Source organism: Helicoverpa zea, chromosome 3 (genome assembly GCF_022581195.2).
Source record: "Helicoverpa zea isolate HzStark_Cry1AcR chromosome 3, ilHelZeax1.1, whole genome shotgun sequence".
NCBI classification, from domain to species: Eukaryota; Metazoa; Arthropoda; class Insecta; order Lepidoptera; family Noctuidae; genus Helicoverpa; species Helicoverpa zea.
This window is the reverse complement of record NC_061454.1, coordinates 14,373,060-14,388,724: the sequence shown is the minus strand read 5'-3', so window position 1 is coordinate 14,388,724 and position 15,665 is coordinate 14,373,060. Positions and strand designations below refer to the sequence as shown.

The window sequence follows — 15,665 nt, the reverse complement described above, 5'->3', positions numbered from 1 at the left end:
CGCTCGCCGATTCCCGGGTCGACGAGTGTGAAATATGCGACCGAAGACTCTTCGATAGTGTGTCATCAGGCTACCGAGGCAGTTGATGCTACTGAGGACAACAAGAAACCATCCATGCGCATCAAGCAAAGAATGGGAACATGGAACGTAAGAGGATTGCTGAAACCGGGAAAACTCGCGATTGTAGAGAAGGAGATGAATGAACACAATCTTATGTTGCTTGGATTATGCGAAACTCATATGAAGCAACAAGGACACCTCACAACTTCGAGTGGCAATCTAATGTTTTTCTCCGGTCACGAAACTGATAGCAAAAATGGCGTAGGCATACTGGTATCTCGTAGACTACGTAAATTCGTCACTGGCTACAACCCAATAAATGACAGAATTATGACCATGCGCATCAACTGTACCCCACTTCCCCTAAACATCATCCAAATCTACTCACCCACAGCACAGTCAACAAAGGAAGACATTGACAATTTTTATGGAACTCTACAAACAACAGTAGAGAACATATCCAAGCGCGAGATCCTAATAATTCAAGGAGACTGGAATGCGAAGGTAGGGAGCACTGAACAAGATGACCACATCCGCCACATACTTGGAAAACATGGACTTGGCACCAGAAATGAGAGGGGTGAAATGTTCATAGATTTCTGTGTAAGCAATAATTTAACTATAACCAACACGTGCTTCAAACACCACAAGCGAAGATTATATACATGGACTTCACCCGGTGGAAAATACCGTAATCAAATTGATTTTATTACGATTGCAAACAGATGGAAGTCGTCCATAACGAACACTAGAACATATCCAGGAGCGGATTGTGGCTCTGATCATCAACTGCTAGTGTCAGATCTACGAGTGCGTCTAAAGATTCGTCGTAAGAAAGCAAAACCTTTAGCTAGGCTCTCAGAACCGGAATACGATGGTTTCCAGAACAATACGGAATCATATCTAGCAGAACTCACCCCTAAAATTGCACATATGAATCCAGAAGAGCAATGGCAGCAGTTTAGCGAGAAAATTGTTAATGCACTAGATTTTATAGCCAAAAAACCTATGGATAAAAAAGACTGGATGTCAGAGGAGGTTTGGTCTAACATAAAGCTACGTAAAGAACTCAAAAGTGGCGAAAGACCCGAAAATTTCGAAGTGAAGTACTCTCAAATGTCCAGGTTAATTCAAAGACAGTGCAGAAGGGATAAGAACCAGTATTTGGAGAACATCTGTACCGAAATCGAACATCATGCGGACAAGTATCAAACTGCTGATCTTTTCAGAAAGGTCAAACAAATAACACACAAAGTCAAACCTTCCTCGTGGGTGATAGATGACAAAAATGGGAATCCGATACATGAAGTTGCCAAAGTAGCTGAAAGATGGAAAGAATACTGCGAGGAACTCTACCAAGACCAATCATCCAAATCCACTTCATCAAATAAAATCATAGGAGATGAAGAGCCCAGCATTCTCCGCTCAGAAGTTGAAGATGCGATCCGGAAACTTAAAAGAAATAAAGCACCAGGGCCGGATCGAATCACAGCGGAAGTCTTGAAAGGACTGGGCTCAAATGGAATAACATGCCTGCATAATATATGCAATAGAATATGGCATACAGGACTTTGGCCATCTGACTGGGTACACTCCGCAATTCTTCCTCTCCATAAAAAAGGATCGATGCGGAACTGTAGTAATTACAGAACTATTGCACTAATATCCCATGCCAGCAAAGTTCTCCTTAACATCCTCAATGCCAGACTAAGAGCTTTCCTGGATTGGCAAATACCCCAAGAACAAGCGGGTTTTGTAAAAGAAAGGGGAACGAGAGAACAAATATTAAACTTAAGGCTCATAATAGAAAAATGCTACGAATATAACACCCCAACTTTCATGTGTTTTGTGGACTACCAAAAAGCTTTTGACTGCGTCAAGTGGGAGAAACTATGGAAAGTACTTACCGAAGCGGGGGTACCCTCCCACCTCGTAATGCTGATTCGCAACCTTTATGAGTCGAGTTATGGCACTGTAACAGTAGGAGACACAACATCAAGCCGTTTCACATTCCAGAAGGGCGTTCGTCAGGGATGCATAATCTCTCCTATACTCTTTAATATTTACGGAGAACACATTATGCGTCAAACGCTAGAAGACTGGGAGGGTGGCATAAAGATAGGTGGAGTCAAGATATCTAATCTGAGATATGCAGACGATACCACCCTTTTCGCATCATCCGAAAACGAAATGGCGGAGCTGCTGCGTCGTTTAGAAACAGCCAGTCTGGAAATGGGACTTGCAATTAACAAATCTAAGACCAAGCTCATGATCGTTGATCGATTTGACACTATTCAACGCACTGATATCCTACAAGACTACGAGACCGTAAACCAGTTCCAATACCTTGGCTCGTTAATAACAAATAAGGGAAGTAGCGAACCTGAAATACGTAGGCGAATTGGCATGGCAAAGACAGCGATGACCCAGTTGAGCAAAGTCTGGAAGGACCGAAACATCAGATATCGGACCAAAATACATCTGGTCCGCACTCTTGTCTTTTCCATCGCATTATATGGTGCGGAAACGTGGACTTTTAAAGCTGCCGACAGGCTGAGAATCGACGCTTTTGAGATGTGGTGTTGGCGCCGTATGCTGCAGATACCATGGACAGCCTTCCGCACAAATGTATCCATTCTACAACAACTAAAGCTAGAAAAGACAAAACGCTTATCCACTACCTGCTTGCAGCGAATAGTACGGTATTTCGGCCACGTTGCTCGCAGAGACACTAACAACTTGGAACGCCTGATGGTAACAGGAAAAATTGAAGGCAAAAGACCTAGAGGTAGAAGTCCCAAACGGTGGTCAGACCAGATATCGGAGGAACTGGAGATATCTGTCAGCACTGCACTACACCAAGCAACGGAACGTAACCGATGGAGACAACTGGTTGACGAAATAAAAAGGAGTCACGATCCTCAGCATTGAGGGAACGATCGAGGAGGAGGAAACATTGAAAATAAAATCTCAAGTGCACGAAACTAGAAATTGTGCTGTCGGCCACGATCTTGGCAGCGGAGTGGAACGGCAGGCGGGGAGGCGAGGCCGGGCGCGCACTCGCGTATTGTCCCTCTCGCGTATTAAGCCCAACAATATTGTTATACCATCTGTTTATTCTTATTCATGGATGGCATCGGCTCTCTTTCGCCCAAATACGATTTATTATTTATTTGCGGACATTTGCACTGTAGCTAACAAATGTGGCCGCTTTTGTTCCGACCGTTTTATGGTGTTAGGTTTTCAGGTAAATAATTTATTGGCGGGTCGCGTCCTTTTGCGCCACGTTTTGTCTATAGCCTAACAAAGGAGTTGGTGTCCAAATTGTAACGTACATAATTTATGTTTCACTTCGCTAAAAATAAACGAGCGGTCCCCTTATCAAGTTAGTTCGGTACATACTGAAAAAGATCACCTCATTTTGTTAGGTATGTAGTGTTGCTAAGAAATTGGGGCCCCAATAATAGAAATGTGTGGCCACTGAAAGTAAAGTAGGCTGAATAAACCACGATGCGTCAACGCGAGGGTAAAACCTCTTAAACGAAGTGCTTACTGAAGTAGGTAACTAGCGGAATCAATATTGCAGACCACTCGCGACCGTAACTAACCACAACATAAATGGCTAGATCATTTACCCTTACTAAAATAGTCCGGAGCATTTATTTACAGCATCTTTTTTTAGGTACATATTTTAAGCGACCAAGATAATCATGTTACCTAAAATACCATCAAGACCAGTGTAAAAATGAAAGTATTTCAATCAGGCACATTCCTTAGCCATTGATCTCCATCAGCAGATTACCAAAGAATGGAGGCAACACAAATATAGCGCATACAGCCTGGAGCGGTAAATAGCCCAAATAGCTTGAAAAGGGGACCGGCCGACCGTTTCCGTCTCATCCGCTTTATCTTCACGACTACTTAAGTAAGTGGAGTGAAAAACTTGGGGATTGAAAATCAATGTCTCATCTCAGCGATCGCAAATTGTGAGATATTCTGAAGAGATGTCCGAGCCTCCTCAGGGCTGCTTTAGGGAATCATTTTTTGGTCCCATTTGTACGAACGATTTGGTTATAGGTTTCAAATTGTGTATACTTTGGATATTGCATTTTGTGTATTGTTTATCTTATGATCATTTTGAAAACATTTTCATTTCACATTTTCTAAACTCTCAAATCATGCAAATAATAATTTAAGCACTTTCTATACCTTAAACGTCACTTCGCAGTATACGACGACATTAACATCCGAGTAAGTACCTATTAATGAACTTAAAACTTAAAATTAGCGCCAGTCCGTTTCAAACTTAGATACTTTCGGCAGTCGACGCCAAGTACATTCTCAAATTGTAATGGAGTTAGTGTTTGGGCCTGGCAAGCAGCTAGCTGTACCTTATATACATAGGTAGTCATTATCATTCGCCCCCTAACGCGCCCTTTGACTCTAATTGGCTTTATAGAAAATGGTCTTTTTAATCCTTATTAAAATGCAAAGGCTTCGTTCCCTGGTACACGTGTTATTATTCAGTTCAGTTTAATATTTAATAAGAGTCTTTGTACGCTCGCACCTCCTTATTCCTTCGCCGAGGTAATTGCTTGCGACACAATTTCTGCAATTATTGTTTCGTTATAAAACTGTTTAACAATTTCGATTAAATAGTCAAAGTCTGGACAAGTTAACTGCTTATGAATATAAAATGCAATAAAATTCTAGCCACGTTTACGATATTAAAATGTAAAATTGTAAAGGCAATCTTTGGAAAGTGGACAAGTTCAAGCAAGGCAAGTATTTTTCATAAAGTAGATTTTGCATTGTTCATCGAATACAAATTGAAATTTTGCAGTGTAAAAGTATGAAATTTTAATATAAGAGAAGTTTTTGGTAGTGATGTCGAACTGCATTTCCTAAATATTCTAATAAATAGGAGACCGAATCTGAGGAGCGATCTCGTATAACTGGGAATCTCGACGTATAAAATGCGGGAACATGAAGTATGTTCCTGACAATAAAACATAACATATCTCGAAAGCAAACATCTCCGCAATGCAGGAATATCTCAGTCTGAATTCCACTTTTGAAAACGAGAGCAGACCGAGACGAAATTCAAATTACAAGCGGAGCATGAATCCGAACGAAATGACGTTTCAGCAGTAATGAAAAGTAATAATGTCAAATAATTGCGCCCAACCACGTGTAAGGCGGTTGAACACAATCAAAATGCAATTTCGTTAGGCAGCCGAGGTCGGGATTCCTAGCGGCCGACACTGCGCCCCGGCATCCTCCAGGGCTGCCCAATTTGCCAGAGGAAATCGTAATAGGCAATCTTGTTCAAAAAATGTGCCAGACGGTGGGATGCAGCCCCTACAGCCCGGTCCTGCTTGCATGAGATGATTGCGTGAAAAGGAACTCTCGGCAAGGAGAATATCTCGGGTTTTCATAATAAAAAAATGGGAACTTTTCAAATAAATTGTTCCAAAAAGTGCAATCCATTACTTAAGGCCGGTAGCCCTGTCCCCCGGGCCGCAATATGCATTGTCCGGGACAATTTCGTACTCTTGCCCCTTTTGTTGCCTTTTTCAGTGATTGTAATCTGTGTGGAAACGTTCTAGGGTGGTTTTTGTTTTCAATTTATTAATGTCGCTACTTGCTATTGAAAATACATCAGATCACGAAAACATCCCATTATTATGGTAATTGCAGTTGCATTTTTTCAAGTTGTGTTGTAACCGTTGATATTTTCCGTTATTGAAACGGGTGGAAATAACACGAGCAAATAGAATGGAATTACTTTTTGCGGCCTGAATCGAGGTCGACATAACTTTTAACAATGGCTGACGTTTCAAGCATTTTAGCACTCATAGCCGCAGGTTGACTAACCGTGACTGACCATTCCAATTTACGACAGTAATATTTGGCTAAATGTCAGACAACAGACAAATGTACAACTCTTTTAGTAACGCAAACATTTTTGTTTTCTTCTAATTCTTTCATTTCTCGCTCGGTTGTTTCGTATCACGATTCCATCAACAGATTGACAGATATCGCGTTGTTGCCATAAAAGAAAACGGCTCTCGTAATTAAGATTGATACTGGCAGGCAAGCCGGATGATTTGCAAAACAACGCCCCTTTGAAGGAAGTTACGTTTCGTTTCGGACACGAGCGTTTTATGGGCGAGGTTACTGTTTAAAATAACCACATATATTCCAAAAGCATAAGGAAGTAAAAGATTTCATTTATGTCTTCAACAAACCACGTAGTACAAAACTACAGCCAGTTGCAATAAAGTTGACGTAACACGAAAATCGCGAACAGATTGCGAGGATTACAATCAGAACAAGTTGGCACTCGCTGTAATTACAGGCTGTAATCGACTCCTCGCTCGTAATCAACAATTGCAAACTTTAACAAAACCACTTTAGCAAGTGTAATTTCAGTTGAGTAATTAATATTACAGTGTTTGTGCTTATTTAAAGTGAGATTACCGATGTTAAGCGAGTTCGTGTGTGGCTAATTACGTTATTTATATGATAAGTTTAGATCGAAGCGAAGCTATTGGCGCAGACGCTCCGGCTAGTTATTAGGTGTTCTATGAATGTGTCACAGATTCACAACTTAATTTATTGAATAATTATGTGTTACCAACTTTTAGTAGTAAATTGGTAACAATTTATGTAAAAGCTTTATCTCATTTAAAAGCACGTTTATATGTAGTTTTGAATAAATTCGTAGTATCGTAGTAACTATTATTACAAGTTAACCAACAAGAATTACAGTACAGCTCTATATTTATTTAGGCTTAGAATAATCGTGGAAAGTTACATTTAACCCTAAGAATACTCTACGGAGAACTTTCCCGAAGTTTTTCTCGGAACACATGTAAAAATAGTAGCTACACACGTACGTAATTTACCTTCAAGTTAGTTCAAATCGATATCCGAGCCTATCAGCCGAACACATTACATAATTACGTAGTAATACCTCATATAAATGTAACACAACATTTACTTCATACATTAACACATTTCTCCATCGTGTGAGCAATTTATTTTGATAAATTGCTTCACACGTTTAATCGGAGGAGGAAAACATCGGGGAACTTGGTCCTTTAGTGCTGTATCTACGGTGCTCCTGTACAAGTGCGAGTCGTGACCTCTCATGATACCCACGTACACACGTGCCACTTATAAATGAGTACACATTATCGATTTCGAATAAGAAATGTTTAATTTTCTTGAAAGGTCTTAAAACTCGTATGTTATAATTAGGGTGATCGTGAGCTCAATTTAATAAATTTAAATATAGTTCAGTAGTTAATTCTGTCTGCTAGAGGCATTCCAATTTTAAGATTTTAATAATAATAATATAATAATGTCGGGACACCTTTCACACACGGTCGGTTAGCCCCATGGTAAGTTATTAATTAACTTGTGTTATGGGTGCTAACACAACTGATAAACTACATATAGCTACACATTTACATATTTATAAATACATATTGTAACACCCAGACCACGGCCAACAAGCATGCTCATCACACAAATGTCGACCGAACCGGGAATCGAACCCGGGACCTCAGGTCCGGCAGTCCGGCATGGTGACCATTGCGCCATCGAGGTCGTCTGCCTGAATTCTCACAGCTTTGACATTAAAAAATGGCCAATAAAATCATTTTTTTCTATAAACGAGCATCTAATGTAAGCTGGTCGTTCGCGTGATTTAATTTAATTGCTTTAACGGCATATTTATTTAAATAAAGCGCAGTTAATGCACAATGCCAACTAATGGGCCTCGGAGCACATGATGCTAATGACCCCGACAAACTTCAAGCTATGTCTTAAGAATTTTGTACGTAAAACTATAAATTCTTTTTGTGTATAATTTATGAAGTAATTAAGTCTTCATTGCGAATATAAAAAATTTTGTTCAAACATAAATTAGAAAAGTTTTTCTGTAAAAACTTAAGCTGTAATGTGTATACCTACATTCAAAAATAAAGCGGTATGGTTGAGTTATGAAGTTCTATCGGCAAGAATGCGACTTTAAATCGCTGTGTGGCAACAAAGTCGCAAGTCGACATAAAGCAAATGTGGCAGTTCTATTGCCGCGAACCCTAAACTGCGCGCCTTGTAGACGACTATCAATTCAATTTTACTGCATATCGAGTGGTCCCGCGGACTAAGCAGAATATCGGGAGCGGGGAGCGATCATCGCCGGCGGGTCATTCGGCCCGCTAGCTACATAGACGCTCGTGGCGACAAATTTTCTGACTCCAATTATGTCAGCGGTTTTGTTAAGACTCGGCTAGCCCGCGGCGCTCGAGGGTCGGCTACACGCTATTGTTATTACTGCTTGTTACGAGTTTGCTTGAAGAATGCCAGTTTGGTTCGTTGTTCTTCTGTGTTTTTGGAGAATTTCGGATAATACCCTCTGGTTTAATAACTTTCGTTTAATAACTTATAATTATGTATTGTTTTACTGGTACAAATTGTATAAAACATTTCGTTTAAAACATAAAACTGTTTGGAAGCGGAAGGCATAAACGTTCCCATATTTTCCGCGGCAAATAACTACACAATCCCTACATTTATCACAGTTTTAATAGGAGTGCCGCTCCTACACACTTTTCAAAGTACGCCACGAATACAAAACGCAATACAGTTTCCAGCAGGAAAAGTAAAAACTTGGCATTGCATGCAGTTTTTATCAGTCGGGAAACTTGCACACCATCTATTCTTTCATAAAAAAAGAATTGGGCTCCGCTATCACACCTAGTGGGGGAAGTTCGTGAAATATGCACAATTTTACTTTTAAATCGACAAATGTAATCTGTTCTTGTTCTGTTTGTTCGTGTTCTGTGCAGTTTCTTTCTATCGGTTTGTTGTTGCAGCTTATTTGTTCACAAGCTACAGCAGTATTGGCGCTAGTTTGTACATTACCAAGTTTGGCACGCCACCGTGTGAGAATGTGTTTTGTCTCAACGAATGTATTTCGCTCCTGCTAAATAGTTGCCATTAGAATCCAACCTGCTGCTATTGCTTTATTCTAACATCATTAATTTTGTACTGAACAATTATATTGTAATTGTAGAATGTTCTTACAAGAATCTAGAATATCTACATAAGAATAAACACTGGGCTAGCGTGTGTAGCGACACACTCGGCACACGTAAGTTTGGCAATCATTCGCGGGTCGCGCGCGTGACTGCCTACAATCAGGCGGAAACATTACCGACTTATAAATATTCATTATCGCTTATAATTTTTTACTTTATTTCCTACATTTTTGCAGTCTTGTGGTATGTTTGTTGCATTGTTTCTTGTAATATTCTTGCACTTTTATCTGTTAGGCAAGTTCCTATAAGTAGTGCTAACAATTGCAATTGTTGGTGAATATTTAGTTGTGTATAAATTATAAATGTATCTCGAATAACTACCATACCAAAATATGTACAAACGTTCTGGTGCATAATAGGTTTACTTATGCAAAATACCTTCCTTAAAATAATTATCTCTGCAAGTGCAAAACTTAGTGAAAAGTAAGTCACGATTTGTTAAAAAGCAATATTGAAACTTGAACTCGTGTAGCAAAGACTAATTTCAATTTTAACACTAAAGCTTTTATTAAAACTGTAAATAAAACAAATAAAAAAGTATGCAACAAATACATATCTATCGAAAACAAATTAATATTAATTTACACCATGTTCATTCGCCAAATAAACAAACATAAAAAGATCATACATTTGCACGTAATCAATTTAAATCAATTTAATACAAAACCCATGTTTTCAATAAATAAATAAAAAAAAAATGTGCAAAAAATTCTGAACATCAGTATTCATAGGGTTAATCTGGTTTGAACCGGTGGAGATCAGTTCGAGTTTTTTTTTGCTATATCGATAGAGGATCAATTAAGCGATGGCTATCGAGCTAATGCCGTTCGCTAGATACGAGCTGAACACACGGACAGACAAAGTGAAACAATTAAAATTGTAATGATTTCTCGTCACGCGACTCAACCGTTAGCGTTCCTTCGCAGCAGTCTGTAAGTAAACCTAAAGCTATAAATACGATATTTAAAGCTATTGGATATGAAATAAGAATAGTTTATTTTTTATTTTATGTTTATTGAAAAAGGTAGCTTTGATTTAGAACCTTCATTTCTCGGTTGTAGTAACAATAAAATTATATTTGACGACTTATCTAATGGGTCTTATTTCGGCATGCCATCTTTTTCTGTTATTTCTAAAAATGTCTTCTATTTATAACTAGAGATAGCACCTATTTATAAACTCAAAATCAATGTGAGGAGGAAGCAAATAAAACACAGTTAAGTACTTAATACATTACTATAAATATAAGCTGGCTATTAAACAATACTAAGAGGAACCGCTTAATTAGTCGCTCTATTTTTAGCACATATAAATAGCTCTGTAACTCTTCAATACAATACTGATACATTGACTGTCTTAAAAGATGATAATACAATGCTGAACGTAATGACTGTAACAATGGAATCTGCAGATCAAAAGCAAATCAAAGCAGGAAGGTTCTGAATGATTCAGGGTAACACGTGCGGGAGCAATAATTGTAGGGATGCGTGTACTCCGCTACGGCCATTGGCTTGAAAGATTGCACCCGTACATAATTAATTATCAAAGGGTTGCCGGCCCATCGCCTTTTACAGTTCTACTCATCCCAAAGGGAAGAATACGCAATGTAATGAAAAAACAAACTTCATCAATTTTTCACGAGGGCCGAGTTAAAAATTCGTTGATTTATTCAACGGGAAATAACCTAGAGCCGTAATAATATCAGACGTTAATGCCTCGACGCTTGTAAAGTAATAAATTCAGTTTTTATAGCAAAATGAGCGGCGGTACAGAATACAATTGCAAATGTTAGAACATAGCCGTGCTCGTAAAGCGATCAGATTATAGCCGCAAACGCATTTCAATGCAATAAAACGGAACATTCGGAAATCGTATTTCAAGTTTTCAAATTTTTTCTCCCCGCTGTGTGTTTTTATGGCACAAAGTCGCCATCTGCCATGTTCCCGGTTTAGAGGCCCGCCAGGAGCCGTAATACCCTCTCAGAATTGCCCTCTCGGTGTTCTTTCAACAATTAATTTATCAGCCTAGATTTGTTGGCGTGTTCGCTTGAGAAAAATGACGGAGCTATTACCCGAACAGAAATTGGGACAGCGCTGAGATATTTATTAATGCTGTAGGGCTGATAGGTAAGAGCTCTCACCGATGTAGCCACGGCGCGTTTAGTGTACTTCAGTTATTTCCACAGTGTTATGTCTTACGGAATTCTTATGTGGGGCAATGCTGCCGACATAGAAAATGTCTTCGTGTTACAGAAGCGTGCTATCCGTGCTATATACCGACTAGGTACTAGAGTCTCCCTAAGGGAAAGGTTTAAGGATATTGGTGTTCTGACTGTGGCGTCTCAATATATTTATGCCAATATAATATATGTAAGGCAAAACATAGAGTTATTTAGTAAAAAGAGTGACGTGCACAATTTCAACACTAGAAATAAACATAAATTAACCGCATCCAACTATCGATTGCATAAAGTGCACGGTTCGTTTGTGGGCCTTTGTATACGCATTTATAATAGAATCCCAGTTCATTTGTTAGAACTAACGGACAGTTCTTTTAAAATCAAAATTAAGGATATACTGATTAAAAAGGCTTATTATAACATTAATGATTATTTCACAGATACACGCAGATGGCAGCTCTGAAGTGGACAACAAGTGTTTTTTTTTTATATATATATATTTTGCGACTAATATTGAATTGTATAATTGTAATTTAATTATAATTAAATTGTAATAGACAGCTGTGTTGCTGGGAAGTTTGTTCTTCACCACTTCTTCTTCCCAGCCATAACACTAGGAAGTGGTGAAAGGGGGGCGTTTTGGGGGTGCTGTAATTTTGTATTTTTTGACGTGAAAAAGTGCTAGAATCTAGCCTATTTTCAATAAACGATTTTGACTTTGACTTTGACTTTGTATTTATACAAAATTTATACTTCGAACAATTAGACGCCGCCCGCCCCGTCTACGTTCAATGAAATGGGTTCAAATTCTGAGCAGAATATAAATAAAACTTATAATTTCTTTGTTAAAGTTAAACATAATATTCTGATCAATGGAGAATATGGAAAGGACTGAGTATATTTTTAGTTTGTTCAGATAAAAAAGCTCGTTTTTTGTGACTCGGCAGAGCCTATTAAACAAACGCAAAGATAAACCTTTTTCGCCCTTCGAGGGTTGCAAATAACTTACGCCCACCGAAGTCGAAAAATCAATGTTAATACATCAAGCCGAGTTTAATACGAGTCTCTTTTGTAATCCCATAAAGCTTAATGTGATTCCAGACAATTGTATTCGCAAAAACGTTATGGCGAAGGAGAATGTGACTGTAGGCATTATGTGCGTAACATGTTAATGGCCGCGAGTCATCTATCACAGCAGCGAGGCAGGAGGCAGCTGCTGCGACCGCCTCGTGTCCCGCATCTAAACAAACACTCGTTACGTCGCGGGGGAATCGCAAAGTCAGCGCCTAGCTCAAATATCAGAAAGGGCAAAAAACGAAGCAAATTGCATCCTCGCATGATATTCGCCATGATCACGCGTTATCCCCTAAGAGTAGAGGAACGTGCCGGGAACGTCAAACGGTACGCATTCACAAATATATTCGGACGGACTTTTTTGGTGTTTGCTATAGTCGCAGATATTCACGATAGGGTGGACTATTTGCCGCGACAATTTTTTTGTCATTTGTTAAATCAGGTCAACATTCCTGATCAAATAAACATTGTTTGGATGGGGGTCCCCGATTTCAAAACATTTTGGGCTGACAACGACACGATTTTTTTGGGTATTGACAAAGTCTGGTATACCGATACAGAACGGTTTTCCGTACTTATAAAGCGAAGAATGCGACATAGAAATGGTTGTAAATACGTTGGTAGGTTTTCCATTGGTGTGAGTAGAACATGCTCGCTATAGGGCGCACGTACAGCCGCACTTGTACCGACGGCTCTTTGATCGCTCGCACGGAACGTCTGGCGACGACCAGCCTTTTTATGGCTTTTAAACGCTTTTAGTCAGAATCAACCAAGTTTTTATTATTAGGAGCGACAGTCAAATGATCAAATTCTACTCTTGTTTGTATAATGTTGGCAACTTGTTAAAAAGTCGTTTCCCGACAAATAGCTGTAAGTTTTGTTTTGAATGTTGAGCACAAGTTTTTTGTGGTAATCATTTAATGTACGAAAATTTCGGTTAGAGTACTTACAAAAATGACTAAGGTACTCCCTAAGTGGAAGTTTAGATGGAAAAGTTTCTAATTTGATTTGAATTTTAGATCGTCGACGTTGCTAAATTTTATCAAATGAAATAACAATATTCTTTTATCGGCGATATTACAGCGCGTTTTGCTGTAGTTTATTTAATATTTTAAGGGGTTAAATTAGAGAGTACATTACCTGCTTGTAATTTTCTTATATTCGAGGGAACGTTTTTAGAAAATCATTATTTGAAGTGAACGTCTCGTAATTGAATTAACTTTATTTTAAGCCACATAAGTGTGTTTGAATAAAACTGGTAACTGCCTTAAGAGGTGTTAAATTAACATGAGTCATTCTGATCCCTCATGGGCACAAAACATCTCCATTACAGCTGGTATAAATTAGTTTGTCCTAATGAGATCCGAGACTGGGTCCATTCAGTTCCGTAACTCCGCGTGCATTACGCGAACTTAATGTGCAACTATCAAGTCAGGATTTGCGCATTCTGCAGCCGACTGTGCCCGACCGTATGAATGTTTAGCCAAGTTTTATGTGGACGGGAAAGATTACTCTTCCTGGCATTTTATTCATGAAATAACAAACAAGTTTCAGCCGGAATGCTTATGAATGTTACATGTACTTGTAGTTCTACAAATGATTTATGGACTGCGTTTTATTCGCTGTTAGTTATGTGCCAGTTTCTTGACATTAGAAATTGTCGTCTTTTCTATGTAGTACTTTTACTAAACATTGCTTTTAGGAATTATTATGTGTATGATAAAAAACGACCACTGTTAATATGACCTCACCATTCAGGTTTTATAAGTTTGGTTATTTTTGGGAGTACAATCGGGCAAGAAAGTGGTCTGCCAGTTTAGAAAAAACTTTTATGCCTGGGCTAGTTACAGAGCTAGAATTTCTAACATTCAAAATGTGTGTCATCCGCATGTTTATTACTATCTAATGTACTACTTACCTAGTTTATCCTGCAGCACGGTCTTGGTGTCTCCGTGCACGAGGCACAGGATGAGGAAGAGTGCCACGTGCGGCGCCATGGCGGCGGCGGGGGGCGGTCACGTGCGCGGGGGGCGGGGCCGAGCCGCGGCGCTGCGTGCGCGACGGTACATGCCTTGATGATGCTGAAATAGAGAACCACTGTTATATTTCATGTTACTTTTGAATTAATCCATATTTTTTACATAATAATAGTTGAGAGAATTCGTAAAAGTGTAAAGTATAAATTATACAGTTGCAAAGATACCCACATCATGATGAAAACAACTTAAAGTCATACAAAGTTAGATCAATACTTTTCCAATTCATATTTTACAAAAATTAATAGCAAAGTTATTAATTTTAATACGATAAGTAATGGAGATTTATCGAAGCGATTTACGTAAAAAATATTGATACCACAAAACCAATCAAGTTTATTTATCATAGCCGAGTCAGAAATCCATTTGTGGCTAGATTCAATTTCACTTTAAATTATACTAGACGTCTGATTGACAGCTCAGAATTAAATTAAATTTTGGCCATGATTGTACCCCTCTACAAAATGTGTAATTCAAAACATAATTTAAAAATTAAAAAGTGTTACACAAAATCAACATTTATTCTCAATCCAAAATTTTGATACTCATAAAAAATTGACATTTTAATTAATTGGAACAGAAAATAGACTTGGAGAGTTGGCAAGCTTCGGATGATACTAGCTTTTATTAATTTAAGCTTAACTTGAAGTTTTAAGTGAGTAACTTAAAAGTGGAATTAAGTTTGATGGCGAGTTTATTGCGACCTGACCTTTGGGGGGCGATGCTAAGTTTCGGTAACTGACGACAGTATCCTGTTTAAATTCTGCACAATTTATAAGCTGTGATTAAGTTACCGTCGCAACTTGAAAGAAAAACATAGTACGCCGATGTTTTAATTTTCTTTCCACATTTTAGTCCGTGACATTTTCATACGTTCAGTATTATAATATATTGCTCGCGTGCACAAAATGGTACCAAATATACATTTGCCTCCATTATGTTGGCACTACATAAACGTTACTCACTGCACATATGCACACTGCATTAAGTGAAAAAAGCGAATGCAACCAGTAAAGTTGCAATACAAACCGCCGCGGAGTAACATAAAGCGTGTAAATTTGAAATGAGCTCCAGTAACATAGTCGGCTCCAAGGCCAGATAAAACTTCTCAGTTCCGCAGCAGAATTTCAAAAAGGAATTAACCTGGACTCTCTCCCTGGACACAACGACAGATTTTATTACCGCCATGAATAAATTCCACCG

General features: G+C 38.7%; 1 protein-coding gene across 1 annotated transcript in view; it reads right to left on the bottom strand.

Annotated features, from left to right (window-relative positions):
• Positions 1–14,423, bottom strand: part of LOC124645864 (nephrin) — a 207,641-nt gene extending 193,218 nt beyond the window's left edge. Inside the window, exon 1 of the mRNA XM_047185809.1 lies at positions 14,345–14,423. Coding sequence (XP_047041765.1) covers positions 14,345–14,423 — 79 coding nt within the window. The remainder of the gene's footprint in view (positions 1–14,344) is intronic.
• Between the last annotated feature and the right edge of the window lie 1,242 nt (positions 14,424–15,665).